Source organism: Leptonotus elevatus, chromosome 11 (assembly GCF_054856555.1).
Source record: "Leptonotus elevatus isolate MCC_2025b chromosome 11, RoL_Lele_1.0, whole genome shotgun sequence".
Taxonomy (NCBI): Eukaryota; Metazoa; Chordata; class Actinopteri; order Syngnathiformes; family Syngnathidae; genus Leptonotus; species Leptonotus elevatus.
In genome coordinates, this window is record NC_141249.1 from 6,762,745 (window position 1) to 6,782,276 (window position 19,532).

The 19,532-nt window shown below is 40.1% G+C and overlaps 1 protein-coding gene across 4 annotated transcripts; it reads right to left on the reverse strand.

The window, feature by feature from the left end:
• Positions 1–11,920: 11,920 nt before the first annotated feature.
• ushbp1 (Usher syndrome 1C binding protein 1) lies at positions 11,921–19,151 on the reverse strand. Of its 4 annotated transcripts, none has more exons than XM_086089567.1 (14): positions 19,003–19,151; positions 17,848–18,050; positions 17,588–17,724; positions 16,002–16,165; positions 15,724–15,900; positions 15,288–15,532; positions 14,610–14,750; positions 14,452–14,534; positions 14,240–14,369; positions 13,930–14,161; positions 12,998–13,156; positions 12,511–12,608; positions 12,243–12,365; positions 11,921–12,144 (listed from the first exon to the last, which is right to left on the reverse strand). In XM_086089567.1, exons 1-14 carry the CDS (start codon positions 19,006–19,008, stop codon positions 11,979–11,981), a joined length of 2,064 nt encoding a protein of 687 aa, XP_085945693.1. In that variant the 5' UTR covers positions 19,009–19,151; the 3' UTR covers positions 11,921–11,978. The 4 variants fall into 4 exon arrangements, with proteins under 4 accessions (XP_085945693.1, XP_085945694.1, XP_085945691.1 ...); XM_086089568.1 differs by having other exon boundaries at positions 14,240–14,366; positions 15,721–15,900; XM_086089565.1 differs by having other exon boundaries at positions 15,721–15,900.
• Positions 19,152–19,532: the final 381 nt, after the last annotated feature.

Consider the following 19,532-nt stretch of genomic DNA (forward strand, 5'->3'; position numbering starts at 1 on the left):
ATGTAGTACCAAGATTGACCTGTGAGAAGGAGCATATTAGGGTGACCACGTCCTGTTTAGCGGATTTCGCCAGCCCCATTGTTTTGTCCCACTATTAATTAAGCCTTCCCAATATCCTATATTTATTTATTTATTTTTTACTCCAGTCAGCAAGCCATATAGGCCATATTCATGTAAATCACACAGTTGTCATAGTGTATGATAACATATTATAGATCACACGATAAACCAATTGAAAAGGAATCACACTAAATTAAATCACTAGTAGGTGTGTTTTTGTCATGTTGGAACTAGAATTACTTCCTGCTTGTGTCTAAGAATCCTGGGAAATGTAGGCTGTGTCCGAATGTCCACCCTTAGCCCCTAACCCCTCATTCACCACATAGCCCCACCGCATTATATAGTGGCCTAATATATAATGACCTCATTCTGTTTGGCCAGGTGACTCTTTGCTCCTCGTTGCATATGACGTGACCACCAGATCACTTCATTACAGGTTAATTAGTTTTCCTTTTAACGTTTCTTCTTCTACTAAGCATGTTTACATTGTGCACATTGTCTGTTCCTGTTCAGTCTAGCGCCTGCATGCTAAATCCCTCAGTAGTAAACAAACAGCACCCCCGTGCCCCCTGACAATAAATGGCTTTACACAACCACATAGCACAAGTGAAAAGGGCATTTCTGTTATCATACATATCTTCTGTAAAATAGTGTGCGCATATGCAAAAACATTATGCCAGCGTACTTAAAATAGCACAACTGTAGTTTCCATAAGTGCATATAAGATAGGCTAGCTAGGACGTAGCCTTGCTGTCACTATCAACACATTGAAGTTCACGGTCATGCGTTGCACTTCGCGCACCCATCTACAACACAGCTGGTTGAATGCCTCCATTGATTTATATGCCTTTAGTTGTTCAAAGTTTTACGCACTCTTCACATTTGTAAGGTAGTTCACGGCATCCATGTACGTAACCGGTGCCTGCCGCGATCTTCCTTCTTCAATGTATAGGGATCCCGGCGATCAGTCCAATTTTTGCATCGTACCACTGGCGTTTTTTCGCCTGCAGGCTTTTCCGGTACAACATGGACTTTTTCGTGCTCATGCGTCTATTTAGCCGTTTTAATATGTATCGTTTATGCTATTGTCTCAGCTTCGCTTCGAGCCGTGACGGGGACGATTCAGACAATATGGTGGAAGGTTGCTGGACACGCCCACCGTCTGACTTCGTGGGAACTATCTATTGGGAGTAGGGTGGACATTCGAACACAGCCGTAGTCCTACTAGCCGAATGCTAATGCGGCCAGACCCTATGCAAGCAGAGCTTTTCTGGCAGCAAATTTCCACTGTTACAATGTGGGACCAGAGTGAGGTATATGGCACGGCCAGCTTCCAATATCTGCCGGGACTGAGCAAAAAAGTCTGGACAGTGCCGATTACAATGACATATTTACAGTTGTTGAACTGTCAAACAAGATAGCTTTAGCATTAGCTAAAGTAATAACACAACGAGTTTGACTATTGATTAAATTTGTTATGAATAGTTCCTGGTGATAATTTATTATACATTTGATTTTCAGCAAAATTGTAACGTCCTGTTTTTTAACTTTGAAAATCTGGTCACCCTAAGCATGGTGCCACCGGCCATCCAGACTGTGGTGAAATACAGAAAGAGTAGAAGCTATGCTAATTTGTTGCTAAAGTTATGCTAACTTGGGAGACTCAACACAACCAGTTGCTTCTTTATTTACCCTTGGCAAGCTAAGCACGGAGTTCCTGGCTCAACCGAACCCGATGTTGACCACACACATAAGGATTTTGCATTGGAAAAGTTGAACTGTTTAACATTGACGATTGTCGGCCCCAACTGCTGTCTGAGCTGATTAGGAAGGATTAATCGCTTTTAACACATTACACACCACAGGATAATCACCCAGGATAATCTTTCACCAACATCTAAGTATCTGGCCTTTCCTGACTTTCATCGCAAGGGAGGGGAAAAGCTCGAATTTGGCTTGATTGCTGCCATGCTGTGGGACCAGTGACCTCTGGGTCAGGTTGTCGTCAAGATTAGTTATGTAATATTACACCCAAAAAGTTCATATTAATTGCCGTGGTCTCTTTACTGTTCTTTTACATTTGAATCATTGTTGCTGTTTTATTGTCCAACATTAAAGCCATTATACTTTTTTTCGACCCTCAGGTTTTGTGTAGCAGCCAACCAAGTGTCACACTTTGTGTTGAGCATATATGTAAGAGTGCTGTCTGGTGTTTGCTCTTTGAACCGCGGGTCAGGAATGCAGCTGCTCTCAGCATGAAGTCAACTTTTGCGGAGTCGTCACATTCTTAACCCAGTCAAGAGTCCGCAAAACAGGCCGCGGGCGGCACTTACCTGAGGACTTCACAACCTGAACGTACACGCACACGCATTGGTTGTACCAATGTACCCATACCATACACTGTACAGGTTTAACCAATCAAAGGCCTGTGTGGTAGTCGGACTGCAGCCACTTATATTACCTTGACAAGAGAACACAAAAGCCCTTTTGATGATGAAGCATCTGAAAACATTTGCACATGCTAGCTTTGTGTGTGTGTGTGTGCGTGTACGTGTTCAAACCTTCTGGTGAGCAAGGTTAGGAGAGCAGAGGTCAACATGTGGCAATGAAGTGAGGCAGGAAGCGCGTGTTCTTTGGTTTGGAGTGCAGTCGGGGGCATACAGCATGTGATGAGCACACAAACATCCAATTGTATGAAGTCTTGAAAATATTGTAAGATTACTTTAGTAGTTATTCAAAAAAGGCCTGTCGTATAATCATTCAAGTTGCACATTTAGTATATTCATAAATACAATAATGCACTGACAATTAGTCTGGGAGTGTGTAAGAAGAGTTTGATTGCGCTTTAACTCATTTAAGTAGTTTCACGTACGAGAACAAGCACATGACTCCCTGTTCCTTCCTCATTAGCTCTCACACCCTTTGGCCCAAAGCAACCTCTCTCTCTCTCTCTCTCTCTCTCTCTCTCTCTCTCTCTCTCTCTCTCTCTCTCTCTCTCTCTCTCTCTCTCTCTCTCGCTCTCTCTCTCTCTCTCTCTCTCTCTGTTTTTCATCATGCTCTCTCGCCCCCTCACACCACCCTCCAAACAGAGGCCTTTGACCTCGAGCGAATGACGGAGCAATTGAGAATAAACAGGGCAAAGGAACCTGCCAAAGAAAAACATCTGCTGGGGTGAGCGCACAGCAACACGCGGCGTCCAATCAATAGCGCGCCTGCTCCCCGCCCAGGACCTGCTGGAGGTGGTGGGAAAGTTCCCATTTGGTGTGTGTCCTTGTCATTCAAATCAGCTGCCTTGAGGTGGCTGCCAACAAGGTATCAAGTTATTGTCCGTGGATTTGCTGAATTGAAAATTGAAAATGTGAAACATGTCTTGTTGTTGAGATGAAATAAGTCACAGAATAAACAACTTTACATCGCTAAAAACATTATAAAAACAGTTTGGCCAGAAATAACTAAAATTAAGTCAAAAAAGGACTAACTCAACTTTTTGAGTTATTTAACCCAAAAAGTTGGGTCAGATGAATAACCCACAAAACAACCAAAAAACTGGGTTGCTTTGTAGGTTATTAATTAAATTTTACCCAACTTTTTGGGTTAAATAACTCAATTCAATTGGGTTATTCAATTTACCCTAAAAGTTGAGTCGAATGACTAACCCACAAAACAACCCCAAAATTGGGTCGTTTAGTTGGTTATTATTTAATTTTACCCAATGTTTTGGATAAAATAAATCAAAAAGTTGGGTTGGTTCGTTTTTGACTAAATTCAGTTGGGTCATTCAATTAACCCAAAAAGTTGGGTTAAACGAATAACCCACAAAGCTCGGGTTCGGTCCATTTTTGACCCAATTTGGGTTAATTTGGACCCCACCATTTTTAGAGTGCACAGTAAGCAAAGACGGGCAACTGGCAGCCCTGACCCACACACAGATTGTCCCCTCAAATCATTTTTGAAAATAGGAAAATGCTTCCATGTTTTAAGTTGTAATAACATTGTTTACCACTATATGGCAGACATCACTTAATAGTGCTTCCACTGGGTCCTTCTCCATCGAAGAAAAACTGAAAATGGTGCCATTCCTGTAACGTAGGAAGCAAATTACGTGTTCAACAAAGGCAAGCTTACCAATGTGGAGTAAATGTTTTTGACTGGCAAATGGGTTATTTGCAAATATTAGCAAGATTAGCAACTATTAGCATTACTACATTCGAATGTAGTTGCAATTACGTTCAAACGTACTTGTAGGCTAAATGCTAAAAACGTAGCTTTTTTTCCCATAATGCCATGGGATATTGACTTGCATATGCTTAAGTAAAAAAAAAGCCATTTCTTTTTTAGCATTTGGCCTACATTATACCAATACGTTTGAAATTTAACTAAGTACATGCCATGGGTATTGACTTGAATAAATGATATATCCTTTTTGAATAACACAAAATATACATACATCTGGGTAAAAACAAAACCAGTCTGTGATATTGAAATGCTGCTGTAGCGCTTCCTCTGTGTCTTCAGACCAAAATGTCGGTCCTTTGTTGACTGTTTTACATAGTCGCTGTTTGTAGGTGAAGCTTCGTAAATAACAGGTGGGGGGAAGTTGGATAGAGTTAGTATTTTCTAACATTACATCTTGAACAAAAAAAATTGTGGCGTGGGACCTGTAAGTCATGGATAGAATATCTTGTCACGGGTGTTTATGTTTTCTGGTTCACATCCTAAGAGTCTATGTTATGCTGCTGTCCTTGTTATTCCCCCACTTTAGATGACCAAGGGCTCAACCATTCAAAAATTTCAACTGTAATTGACTTGGCCTCTCTCATTAAGTGTTTTTCTTATGTTACGTCATCATTCCCGGAGGTTGAAAAACGCAATTATCCTATTGTCACAAAGAAGTAGAAAATACAGACGTCTGTTTCCAAACGTAAGAGTAAAAAGTTGTGAGAAAAATAAATACTCAACAACAAATGCCTGAAAATCAGACCCAAGCATTTGTACGGTTGCTTCCCATCATTTGACAGGCAGTAGTAGCTCATCGTAATTTGTTGCTGGGGAGATTGCAGACTATCAAGTACCCGCTGAAACTCAGCACAAGGGCACAAAAAATATATAGCAGAGTGTAAATTGCCTTTTTCCTCTTCAAAAATTAGCAATTGTATAATACGTTTGTAGAATTATGCAAGATGTGAATGAAGAGTTTGGTAATACACACAAATGCAATTACAGCCCTGTGGTCTGCCACTTTTTTGGGGGGAGTGTCAAAACTGAACACTTTCCTTGGTACCACTTTCTGGTGCTAAGCGAAATCTTGACCACCTAGAGTGCAACTCACTAAGCATGCCCGCTTAGGGGACTGCTGTTGTTCTAATATGTCAAGGTGAAAAACACCTACTGAGCAATCAATTCTCAATCCTAAAAAAAACACAAATAAATCACATAATTAATTGAATAATCTCATTATTGGAGGTTATTAATTTCACACATTTTTGGGGGGTTATTGAATAACCCAATTCAATTGTGTCAAAAATGATTTTGAACCAACTCTTTTTTATTTTTTTATAGCTATTTAACCCAAAAGGTTGGGTCAAATTAAATTAATATTAATAAACATTTTTGGGGGGGTTGTTTGAGGATTATTTATTTGACCCAAATATTTGGGTTAATTGAATAACCCCCAAAAAGTTGTGTTGGTCCCTTTTTTCCCAACTGTTTTTAGAGTGTGGCTACACCTGCAGAAACTAAGTGCATGTGAAAGGACAGTCGAGGAATTGAATAAAGTCCTAAGGGCTGCGTATAGCAATTATGGAGTGGCCTCATCCAAGGGTGTGTGTGTCAACGGAAACATAATAGTTAAAGGTGCATTGTGCCGTTTAAAAAGGTAATATTAAAGTTTTTTCTACATCATGCATTCTCCACCAATGCCCAGATGAGTGCGAAGAGCCCTGACTGTTTTACTCTGACTGCTTCTATCAGCTTTTATCTTCCTTTTATAGTAAAGTGTGCGGACCCTCACACTCCACGGTTTCTTTGAAGTCATGTCTTTGTTTGTCAACTGTGACTGTCGCTTTAAGATCGTGCACGTACTCGCACGCGCACCATGAACGAGCCTGACACAGATGTTGCAGTTACGCTTTGGGCCAGAGGTGGCAGTCACGAGTAAAAAAAAGTGACAAACTGCACAAAGATGCTTTAATCAAAATGGTCCTGCATGCACGTCAGTCATCACAAGTGTCCTGGAGCTACTGTGCAGGCACAATGGGGACAGACGGACTCGGCCACCCCCATTCAAGGGGGAAAAGTGGGCCAGGGCGCCGAGCCCCGGGGGACCCAGCTGACGGGATACCACCAGGATACAGAGTGGTCCGCCAGCCCCACCAAAGCGCCCCAACTGACCCCCAGCAGGCGGATACAGGGACCCTATTGCCGCCCCCCCCCCAAGCCACCTGGGTCCAAAATGATTACCACTGGCAGCCTGTCAATATGGTGTCAGAGTATAATCCAGTAGAGAGACCGTCACCATCTACGTTTTCTCAGACAGGGCATTAAGTTAACACTCAGTGCAGCCACAACATTTTGTCATGCTCCTGACTTCTCGCATTTGTAAATCGTTGTCCAATCTGCTCTGTCAGTGTGCCCTAGACATTGGCTAGAGGTCAAATAAGGGTTCTTAGGGCTATACTATGAACCTAATCTGCTCAGGGAAGATGACTCAAATGCTCTAACAGGATTAAAGGGAAGCTCCGCCCATCTCGTCTTTCTTCTGTAAACACCTTAGTGCAGTAATCTAACGGACACAAGCTGCCAAGTAACCTCATTAGCTCATCTCATCTGCTGCCGTTCCCGTTCACGTCGTTGATCTTATGTTTGTTTTAAACTACAGTAAATAACAAACTGTTCCCTCCCATACGGCACATTTAACATACATTTTATTTTCTATTTTTTTTATTTTTGGGTACACATTATTAAAATGTGGTAAACTGGTGCAATTCACCCTCTTTTCATCAATAATTAAACACATACAATTTTTTTTTTTACAGTGTATGGGCCTAGTACTAATGATGTGAATTCACAATCAAGAACAGTTCTTCCATTCATTTTTATTATGCTAATTTGCAACCAGAGAACAAAATGCTTTTCCGATTTAAAGTTATCTGAAATGTTGGACTTTTTTTCATGTTGAAAGGGGAGAAAAAAATTATACAATGGACCAGAAACCATCGTGTATTGCTTTCCAAATGCACTATCCCAAAAGTTACATTTATGGTTCTGTGCATGCACAAAAGTTTCTACCTATCGTCAACTGTAACCCTCGGTGGTGGAATCAATAAAACCCACCACAAATATTCCCAAAAATACAATAAAATGTATTTTTCTAACAACCTTAACTTTAAACTATATACTATACAGTTCATATGAGTCTCAATCTAAAAAATGTTTGATACTTGTGCAAAATATGAACAGAGATTTGGACTGAAACAATAAAAAATAATGAATGCAGAATTTGCTTTGAAAATTCATCAAATATTTGTATAGGCTATATCCTATAATATTTGGTATTAATTAAAAAAAAAATCCTGCCCTTTTCTTTTTTTAGATATGTAATAACATTTTTAAAAAGGTGTTAATTAGTTCACTGTAACATACTTTAGTGGTGGCTCGTAGCTTCTCCAGTTGGTTTCATAATGATGCTAGCGTCACCGTGGTACGCTACAGCTAACGAGTACAGGTATTTTTCTCCATCGCAAGATTCTGATACATAAAACGGATGACTGGCAAGTACAACCCGTTGAACATCACTATGTTTGTGACAGAGGTGTTTTGATTATCATTAAAAAAAAAACTTGCTTAACTTAACTAAGCATGCAGCTAGCCGGCCCCAGAGGCACATACAAACAAATGAGTTGCAATTCCTACAGCAATGATTTACCCACATTGGATTGAGTTGAAATCTTTGGCCCTGCTCTTCATCACCTCGCTGACCTCTCTGTTGGCTCCGTTGGCCCACTGGTGTCAGCTCAGTGGAGATCAGAGGGAAGAGGAGGGCGGGTATGAAGCTGTGACAGGTGAGCTAATGGCTTTAGCGGAGAAAGGGATGACGGCACCGGCTGTGATCTCTTTGCATAGATTACAGAGGGACAATTTATAAAAATGAGGAACGGATGGAGAGTAAATGAATTGACCTAAAACCCTTGAGTCACTGCGCCCTCGTGTGTGTGTGTGTGCGCGCATGTGGGTTGGAGTGAGAGATGGCATCCACCCCCACGCAGCGCTGACTGACAGCCTCGGTCGTTGGAGGTGGTTGGAGTATTTTTACCAGGCCCTGAAAAATTGCAAGCATGGAGGCTTCCTCAGAGCCTGCAGTAAATTTGAGGGAAGGTTAATGCCACATATAGCGAGTGAATTCACAGCACATCATTATATGAAGTATCTATTAATAAATAAATAAATATTAAATTCAATATACCTTGAAGCCTGAGGGCAAGGTCTAAATCTGCGCAGGGGCGGGGAAGACTTTTTTTTAGTATTTCGTAAGGAGCTTGCCACAGTTTAAAATGTGTGTTTTGCGCTGTTGTGGGCATGAACACAGCTGATTTGATTCACTGCAATAGAAGCGACTCCTCTCAAACTGATTTGATAGCGTTAATGCAGGAGGTAAAAGTGTGTTGATAAGGAACTGCAATCAGACCACCATGGGCGGATGATGTCAAGTTGGCCAGGGACTCAACATGTGACACAACTATGCAGGCCCGCTTCCCCCATCTGGTGCCAGTGGTTGGAACAAAGTAAACATGAGTGAGAAGCAGAAAGGAAGAAGCAAGTGCACACAGTGGTACTCGAGTTTTAAGATAATGCTGTCAACAAATGTCACTGTGACCTGCTGCAGCTAGTGCATACGAAAGCATGGCCACCGCAACTCAACTATCACAATTTGAGACCAACATTTACAAACTGTTAATCGTACTCACAAAGATGCAATCCAGTATTCTAAGATCTACAGATTTCATGCTAAACGATGACACAACTTTTTTAACTCACACAGGTTCTAGTGTTAAAAATTTAAAAATAATCTTTTGAGGAAAACCAAAAACAAAGTGAAAAACTATTTGTGCTACTGAAAAGAAGAAGGAAGTCCGAGGGCCTTTTTGGAAAGTCAAAATCTCCTAAAGTTTATTTCACTTTTCCTTCACCTTTGTTGGATTACGTCATCGGGTCAAGGAGAAATAAAAAGGTATTTTCGAACATAGGAAAGGACAACACGCTTTTACTAACTGACGTCATCCTGCGACGGTGAATATTGCTGACGCAAATCATTCGCTTGCTGACTTTACAGGCAAAATATTAATGAAATGAGCAAAAAAAACAAAACAAAAAAGCACAGATGCTATTTGATGTTTTTTGTGAAGGATTTTGAAATTCCACATTCTCAAATAAATCATGGAAAGTGTTTTTAATTTTATTTTTGTCCCCTTTGCTTTGAACATATATTTCTTGATTTAATTCATTATCCATTTGTGACAAAAAAAAAAAGAAGTTTTTATTTCATTTTTTATTAAATGAGTGTTGTTACATTATTGAGTGAAAAAGGCAATCGTCTTTGCGTTCTGTCAACTACGTCGGTACCCTGTTGCTTTAAATCTTGCTGCCGTATGGAATTGTGGGTAATATCCTTTTTGTAAAGGTTGGTCCTATCCTTCAATCCGGGCCATCTCGCTCGGATTTGATAGGAAAATTTCCTTGGAAAAACGAGAATCCGAAAAATATCCTTATCTTTTCTGGATAAAGTTGAATACCGCATTAAAAAAAAGTAATGTATTTAAAAAAAGAAGAAGAGAGAAATGAAGTACTATGCAATCATGACAATCTTTTAACGAAAGTTACTGATTGATAACCCATACAGGTGTGAGTCTATCTTGTCACTTCAAAGTCAACAATAAAAAAAAAATATATATTTTGAAGTTCATAAATTTATTATTCTGTGTACTTTTTTTAGCAGTTGCTTTTACTTCATTCATTGCTATTACAGGTCTATCTACAATAGTTTCAATTTTAAGTGTCTTAGTCAACAGAGATTTATGAAGAGGATCATCAGAAAAAAAGTTATCAGGCCTGTGTAAGTTCTGTACATTGAATGTTCAATTGAACTATTTGAGATTTGAAATATTTGTGATTTGGTAGACAGACTAAGTTAGCTACAGTCAAATAGTACATACAGTAGTTTAGTATTTTTCAATAGAACAAACATACATACAAACATACTGTACATAAAGATGAACATAAATTAATTAACCTACATTTTGTTTTAATCTCTTCTAAAAACCCGTTAACTGACTGTAGCTGATTTCTCCAAATACTGATTCAAAATTCAAGAGAATGAGCTAATGTGACGCCAGTATGGTTGCACTCCTGTCCATTTGCTCATGATAAAATGTAACATGTTCCCACTCAATGCACTCTCTTTGATACAAGAAGAGTCAAGTAGAGGTTACGACCGCGGTGTAGTCTTCAAAAAACTTTTGATGAACTCAAACGTTGAACATAGATCTTCAAAAAAACGCACACACAAAGGGGAATGATAATTGTATCATCTGCTCTAATGGCAGCTATTACAACAATAGCCACGATGACCTGGACGTACGGGGGGGAGCGGGAAAGACAAGGCCTTTACGGTGACCTTTGCTCGGGAAACGGCGTTCCGGCCAAGAGTCAAGGCGCCGGGGACTCGCCACCTCGTCTGCCACTGTCAAGCTTCAATTCACAGCACAACACAAGGGCCAGGCATCACTGTGACCCTGTGGGCGTGACACTCAACCTTTGCCTTAACCTCCTGACCGTCATCCACAGCTGCGGATGACCTTTTCGGATGGGACAGGGCACAGGGTCGGCCGGAGGGGAGGGGAGTGGGGTGATTGAGAGATGACTTGCGAGATTGGATGTGGGAAGGAAGGTCAGAATGGTGCAATAATAGATTGCAAATAAAGGAAACAGAAAATTTCATTTTTGCCCTCTAAAAACAATTGGATCAAAAATAACCCAAAATGGGTCAAGAATGGACCGACACAAATTTTTTAGTTATTTAACCCAAAAAGCTGAGTGAAATTAAATTACTAACCCACAAAGCAACCCATTTTTTGTTGTTGTTTTGTGGGTTATACATTTAAACCAACTATTTGGGTAAATTGAATAACCCAATTGAATTGGGTTAAAAATGAACCAACCCAACATTTAACATAATTTCATTTTTTTTAGTTATTTAACCCAAAAAGTTGGATCAAAAATTTGGGTTGCTTTGTGGGTTATTAACTAAACCGAATTTTTGGGGTTAATTGAATAACCCAATTGACTTGGGTCAAAAAAAGGAATCGACCCAACTTTTTTAAACCCCAAAAGTTGAGTCATATTAAATTAATAACCCACAATGCAACCCAATTGTATGGGTTGTTTTGTGAGTTATTCTTTAGACCCAACTTTTTGGGTAAATTGAATAACCCAAAAAGTTGGCTCAGTCTCTTTTTGACCCAATTTGCATTCTTTTTGACCCAATTAGTGTGTACAAAACTACAACCTAAAACTTTCTTGTTATTGAAATATTGTTGTTGTTGTTGTTGTTTTTACATAATTTAAGAGACCTGGTCCTTTAACTTGATTAGAGTGAACAATAAAATTTATATATATATTAAAATACAGTTCCCAGATGTTCCCCCTTTCTTAATTCAACGTAATTGGCTTGGCTTGACTTGACTGCAGATAAAGTGTACTTTAGTGAGTTCCGCTATGAAATTGAAGTTTATTGTACTTCCACAATGGATAAACAAGCAGTGTCTGACTGTTATGCATACACATCATTTAAACATGTACATATATGTAGTGTTTGAAATATTTTTAATAAGACACAAATCCTACAAGCACAATTTTAGTTTGGATCACAGCACAGTCTCTTCCCTCCTCCATTCTGAATCTTCCCCAAGAGCCTTGGACGTCTCGCTCTGGATGTGCTGATTCTCCATCATGGCTGCTAGCTTCTGCTCCAGCTTCCACACCTGCTCCCTGTACTTTCGGCGAATGTGTCTGTATGAGCTCAAGGCCTTACTGGAAGGGTGACAATTCAAGAAGAGAGATTTACATGACACTTACCAAACGGTTGAACATTCTTTTGCTACTCTGGACAGGAATTCGGACAAGTATACCTGTGCACTTGCGCGATTCGTGCTGCATGTTCGTCACTGTCCCTACTGCTCGAAGTGCTGTCTGGGAGCGTTCCATTCAGTGAGTCATAAACTAAGGCCAATCTCTTCTTTAGGGCTTGTTCCCTAAAAGCCAAAGAGGAGAAAATACATTTTAGTTTTACCTGAAAGTATTTTGATGATATACATATGCTAAAGTGCAAAAAAACGAAAGTAAAATAAAAAACACCAAGAGGGTTTGATTGACATCACTGTATGCTGATGACCAAACCTCTGAAGTAGTGCCTGCAGTTCTTTCAATATGTGCCTCATCCTGAGCCCAGATACGTCACCATCACTGCACGCTTTATCAGCAATCTCGCACAGCCTCTGAAAAGGCAAAACAAAACAAAACAAAAAACACCTATGAAGAGATAAAATTGATATACGTTGAACTTGTATTGACTAAATCAAACACCATTTAAAAATGTGTCCTAACACTTGTCCATATTAAGATGTGTGCTGCCATGTCCTTGTCCTTTGACAGTGGCAGAGGTGTGAAGAGCAGCTCTCATCTAAAGACCTTGTTTGACCAAAATATCCCGCCCGGCCTGCAGGGATTCTCTGCTTTGGTAGCTCGATGTATGATTTCCCAGGTGGGACACCCAGATTTGAATCGGGTCTGTCACAAAAGACCAACGTCCTGCTCCCTCTTGTACGTTTCACCTTGACTTTTTATCTCTTGAAAAAGTAAAGGAAAAGTGTGCTGCAATTCGTACCTGTTGTTCAGTCTTACGGTCCTGCGGCTCCTCTTGGGGGCTTTCTGGAACTCGAGCTCCAGATGCTTCCTGTGCTTTTCGGGCCATCGCGCTCCACTCCAGACACCTCAGCTCTTTCTCCTTCAGACGAATCAGAGCACGGAGATCCGACATCTCCTCCTGAACAAGCAGAAAATATGTAAGCTATTATCAGTCATTGAGTGAATTCAGGAGGGTACTATACAACTTTTAAGTGTTTACATTAGCGGTGTCAAAATGATAGCGTTAATTTGGAGTTAATTTAAAGTTCCTTTAACGCTACTAATTTTTTTAACACACGATTAATTCCAGTGGGAATTCCAGTCGCAACGCAGCAAACACGTCCATGTCAAAATTTAGCAGCAATACATTTAAAAGTAATGCATATATTTGTGGAGACTGGGGTCAAGATGTATTTTGCCATTTAAAAAATGTTCAGAATTTCACAAGTTACTTCATGTTAAAGATTAGATAGCTCTTAATATGAAAAGAAAAATGCACTGAGCTGTCACCAATGTCTTACAAATGCAATTATGCCATCTAGTGGCAGAAAAATGACCTCAACACAAATAAATATCAGTGTATCACAATCGGTACTGTACATCTTTTTTATTTTAACTAAATTTTATCAAATTACTGTATCAATGACTAAAAGATGCAGCCATATTTCTATTAGTTTAAAAAAAATCCCCACTTTTATGTTAACAAGAGTATGAAAGTTTAGGGAAAAAATATTTTATTGTACATTTTATTGTACATTTAGAACAGATGTAAAATTGGCAAGTAACCATGAGTTTACTATTGAAGTCATGTGATTAATTACGATTAAAAAATGTAATCGTCTGACACTCCTAGTTTACATATTTAGAGCAAGACTTGAAATATTTGTGGATGTCACTGATGTCGATTCTTACCCTGGCTGTGATCAGCTCATGGAACAAAGATGTCTTATCTCTCTTGCTTTCAGCGGGCTTGGTGTTATCTTTGTGACCCACTCTCAGCCCAGAAGTGTAACCGACATCTGTGCTCATTCTGGCATCTGCTTGATGCGGACGTGGCTTTGGGAGGCAAATGGCCGCACGGTTTCCTTTCAGCTTCTCAATCAGCTGACGGAGCGTAACCTCTCGATCAGTCAGCTCTGTCGTTCTGGAGTTACAAATTCTAAATGACTTCGCCATTGCTAATATTAGTTTTTGTGTGCCAGGAAGTCCTTCAAAATATCACCTCTGTACTGCGTGTGTTTCCATCTCCTTGGTGACATCAACTATCGTGAAGCATGTTGACAAGTCCTCACTTCCCATTTTCCTGTTCTGAGGTGATGGACTGCCAGGCTGCTGCTTGTTATCGACTCCTGCTGAGGACAAGAAAAATAACAATTGGTGTTTGTGAAACAAGCACACGCAAAACATGTGTACGAGTGTGCGCTGAGTACACACCGACGATCTGCGCAGGGATGCTTTGTTGCCTCTGAGCATCGTGAAGCGACAAGAGTTCGCTGTAGGCTTCTTCACACTCCTCACTGGGAAAAGCAACATACCACAGCACCATTTTGATATCATAAGCATGATAAGCATGTCTTGTTTTATTTGTGTACCAGTATCGGAGAGCCAAGTGCATGGTCGAGCAGTCGGCCTCAAGCCGCTTTAGCGTAGCACTCATCTGCTCACACTCTGCCCTCCTTCGCTCCAAAACAAAAGTCAGACGCTCGTTCCTGCCCTTGAGTTTTTCAAGATACCTGGAAACACCACAGGTGTAATGATTGGACACATTTATCCAAACAACAGCAGTGATGGGAACTGGGAAGTGACAAGTAAAAATATTTTGTTACTGTTCTTAAAATTTCCTTGGGGACGGCCATTTTGCCACTTGCTGTCGACTGAAAATGACATCACAGTGCCTGAGGGCTCAGCTTGCGAACGTCTCATGACCAAACTAAGCAAACAGGTGAACCGTGATGCCGTCACCTGAGCCCTTAGAGTCAATACAGTGTCTACCATAGACACTGTTATCTCATTTTCAGGTGACAGCAAGTGGCAGTATGAGACAAAATGTCCACTGAGATGGATAAAAACGAGTGGATTTAGCTATAGCACAATATTAATGAGAATGTCGTGTTTAGACTAGTTTGAGGGGGACATAGAACATAATATTGTAAATAAATGTTTGGACTTGACTTCCCCATTAGGTTTGAGTGTGAATTAAGAGTATTAGCAGTAGTCGTAAAAGTAGTAGTTAGTAATTGAAGGAGGTCTAAATTGAAATGACATGGCACCTGTTGAGCCGTTCCATCTCAGTCTCCAGGCCATTGGGGCTTGAACAAGGACTTCCTGAGGTAACAAAACTCAGTGGAGAGCTGTCACCTGCTGAAGATAATGAGCCTCCTGCTGCTCTTCTGAGGAGTAAAGGAGAACCCGGAAAGGAGGAGGAGGCCCGGTCAGCACTTTGAGGCCCAGTGGTGCCTGAAGATTTGTATGAAGGAGAGCAAATGGCTGACCTCCAGGCCTTCTGGTGGCCAACCTGCAGGCAGACAGGAGAAGAACTTCGTCTAATTTGAATAGTCTACTGTATATTGTTAAAACTGATGAGTCACCAAAGTCGATGCCACAGATCAATATTTTTGCCTTGGCAATAAAAATGGGCATACTATGACAAAGAAAAATATTTTGTGGCCCTACACAAAATACTGCGACTCTAAATACACGCACCACCTTGCTCTTCTCCTCCTCCTCCACCTGGCTGATGCTGTGCGCTCTCTGCAGTTCTCCAAGTTGAGCCTGCGAGGGAGGAACGTCAACACACTTTTCCATGACTACCTCCTGGAATGTTTCCCTTGCTACATCCGGTGGACAAGAAATCCCAAATTCCTTTTCCATCTCTTCCAAAACCTGTAGGGACCAAAAGAAGCAAACTGATGATAAAAAGACAGCTGACAAGACACAGAATGACTTGGAAATATTTAATATTGTATTTGTTTCTGTGTCAATACTTTAGTAGTCTTGTCCCAGCTGTCCTGAGCTGCTCTCAGATGCTCTTTGGGTTTGTCTCGGTCAGAGGATGTGATGGGGGCTGCCCAGGACCGTCGGCAGTTGATTGAGTCCTCCACAGCAGACAGAGCCACCTTGAGTTCGGTCAACATGACACTACTGCCCCCTACGGGAATATATATGAAGATGCAATTACTAATCATTTCAATAACACGATTCAGGAAGCCACTTTTTAATTAATTTCCTATATAATTAGTAGTGTTTGGGTTTGTAGTTTGAATTAAATCAGCAAGTGTTTCTTTTATTCAAACAGATTTAAAATTTGTGCCAGCCTGATGTCTATAAGGCCAGCGAGCTAGCGTGTTAGCATCTTTTCATTCTTCTTTGGTCAGAGCAAAACTTATTACAGCCAAGTTCAACTGGCAAATCATGTCTGCACATATAACTATATTTGATAATAGGCCTAACTGTTTATGTTTTTGTAATGTTTTTATTGTTGATAGATATTGAGTCTGAAAATTATGTACTTAGATTACATATATCGTGTTGTATTTTTATGTAGGCTAGTATTGACAGTTTCTTGAATTGCAAAGTTAAAGTGGTGGTATTGACAATTCCGAACATCCGGGCATTTCTGCTATTCCCACAATGCAACGCTTCGTTTCCAAGGCGTATTGTATTGCTTTTTCCTGTGAGTAGCACACAAACAAGGCATATTGTTATAGTAGTCAAACAACATTTAAGCACATTTTCAAACCAAAATAATCCTCACAAGTCAAATTACAACAATCCAAAATCGAATGCTTTTCAATGAGCGGATCGTGTCATTTCACTGAGGAAAAATGTTGCATTAGAGGATAATGGGAAATCGGATGTATCCCACTCAGAGAAACGGTTCGGAAAATGGATGGATAGATGGATTGTGTCAGTTCCGACCTCAAAGGGTTCAAAGCAAACGTAAATAAAAGACATATGTTCACGTGACACGACGTGATTTAGAATGACTGCAGTAACTAGAACAACAAAGAATTGATCGGAATCAGACATCTTTGTTGTTTACATTTGCCTCAAATACTTTAAGGGCGGAATGGGACACTCCGAGTGCGTTAAGTCCGACTTCAAACGATCCTCGAATGCAGCACAAGATTAATTAGATGTTAATTAATTGGTGGATTAAGTCAGGTTAAGTACTTAATGAAGGCTTTGACTTTATGTGTTTGATTACATATTATTTTATCATCTCATGTTTCTCCAGGCAACTTTTTTTTATTTAATTTTTTTTTTTTTTTTTTTTTTGTAACTGGCACAAGGGCCCCTTGAAAAATCTCATGGACCACACTAGGGACACTGTCAGTCATTCGCTCTTAGAAACGTCATCACTCTTATCCCCATAATACTGCCCTCGTGCCCTGGCATTGCCTGTCCATGACCTTTTCGAATGCTTATCCTGACCATGATACTTGTGAGCTGAGTGTTACATGAGTTACATTCACACTCACATTCAGTCACCTAGCAGGAAATAATCTCTACCCAACACTAAGTGGCACTACATGGGCAGCATTTAAGGGCAGAAAAAAAAGAGACAAACCTCGGTAAGGCAGTGAAGATCTACATTTGACACCAGAGGTAACGTTCTTCTCTGGGATGCTTCTCACTAGCCTGTGTGAAAGCAGGTCAGGAAACAGAGGGCTGGCTGGTCTTGGTGGTCTCAAATCACCTGGTTCGCTGCGAAAGAGCATTTTTACGCTGCTTTAATTAAATGCTGATTGCATTATTTATGTATTTAACCAGATTGGTCCAATTGAGATTCAGAACCTCTTGACATCACCTTGCTCTTGCTTACACTACCTTGGTGCCTTCAATGAGCCCATCTTTTTGTTGACTTCAGCGATGATGCTGAGCAACGTGCCCACTTCAGCTTCACACTGAGCCAATTCCGCAGGTGAAGGCTCCACCTGAGGGTAAAGACTCCCATGGTCGAAGCGCGTCGTCAGCTCCTTGTCACTGTCAGATGCTGTATCCAGGCTGTCACATCGGACCAAACTGAACTGCTGCAAAACCATGTGTTTTTAATCGGTTGGGACTGATATTTAAATTTTTAAAATGTAAAGCTCGGTACAGACAATTTAAACGATTATACCTTAATGATGCTATACAAGAGGGCAGACCAATCACAATACAACAGTTTGGAAGAGGTTACTTGCAATTTTTTTAATTGTCCACCACATTTATCCATTCATCCATTATCTGAACTGCTTATTCCTCGTTTAATTCATATTAATTAGGATGAATGAAGAAGGCCTCATTAAGAAGGCTTTTAATTATTTTTATAGATGAAATCTTTTGTGCTCTCAAAGTAGATGTGTTATTGGCGCCTATTGTTTTGAGCTGCGGAAAGGGGGGAAACTAAAACATCCTGTATGCAACTTCCTGCCTGTACAAATATTTGTGCATCAAACAACCTTACGCTGTGCACAAAAATCAAGTAAAATTAACGGCAACGTTAACACTAACGTGTAGTTTCTTGTCATTGAAAATAATCTCAAAACAAATCTATTATTTAATGTGCAGAAGCTTTGGCTGATTGTTTACTCATTTCTCATCATTCCATCAGACAGAGAACAATAGGGATACATTCCTGTTCTGCATGACTATTCCAAACATCCACTGGATGAAATTCCAAGACCTAACATGTTTTCATGCAAACACACATATTATATATTGATAGAAGACTGTGATAATGGAATATCCTGAGTAAATTTTCTGCTGATTCAATGTTCATACTGTACCAGCATGACATGATTACAAGAAGATTCATTTGTTTACTGCTGCAGTCGTTCATAGGTTTGTCATTCTTCTACAGTAAAATATTGCTGTCTCAATTGCTAATTGAACACTATTACAATGTCATTGTTATTTCCAAAGTTTCTTAACATATTACATAATGTACCATCATAACATCATGTCACATTTTAAATAGTCAAGCGCTTAAGCATGACCTACCTCCATACTTGATAGTTAGGGCTAAGAAGAAATTTCAACCGTAGATGTTCCCCTCCCACTGCAAAAAAAGATTTTAAACTGTCGCTACAGTTATTTTATAGTTAAATGTTCATTAGAATGTCTGCCACTCTCTGCATATCTGCCAACCAGTGTTTAGTGTGATGAATGAAGTAAGTGGAAAGTCATCCACACCCATTCCTCGTCACTTTGTGTCGCTTCCTGTTTTGTCCAGTTTTAAATTTCATGCTTTTTAAATAGCAGGCTTTGACCAATGGTGTGAACGCAGAATGTGTGCAAATTAATTAAGTAATGGCTTATTATAGTTCTAAATTTGGATTTGTTTTTGAAAATTGCCCACCCTTACAATACACAATTGTGTGTGCGTGTGTGCGTGTGTGTGCGTGCGCGCCTTCTGCCATACCTGTTTGTGTATGTTTCGAAATCTTAATACTCTCTTGGTGTAACCTATAGATAACAAGTAGGCTATAAAGTGAAATATTTTGGAAATACACTATTATAGACATGCAATT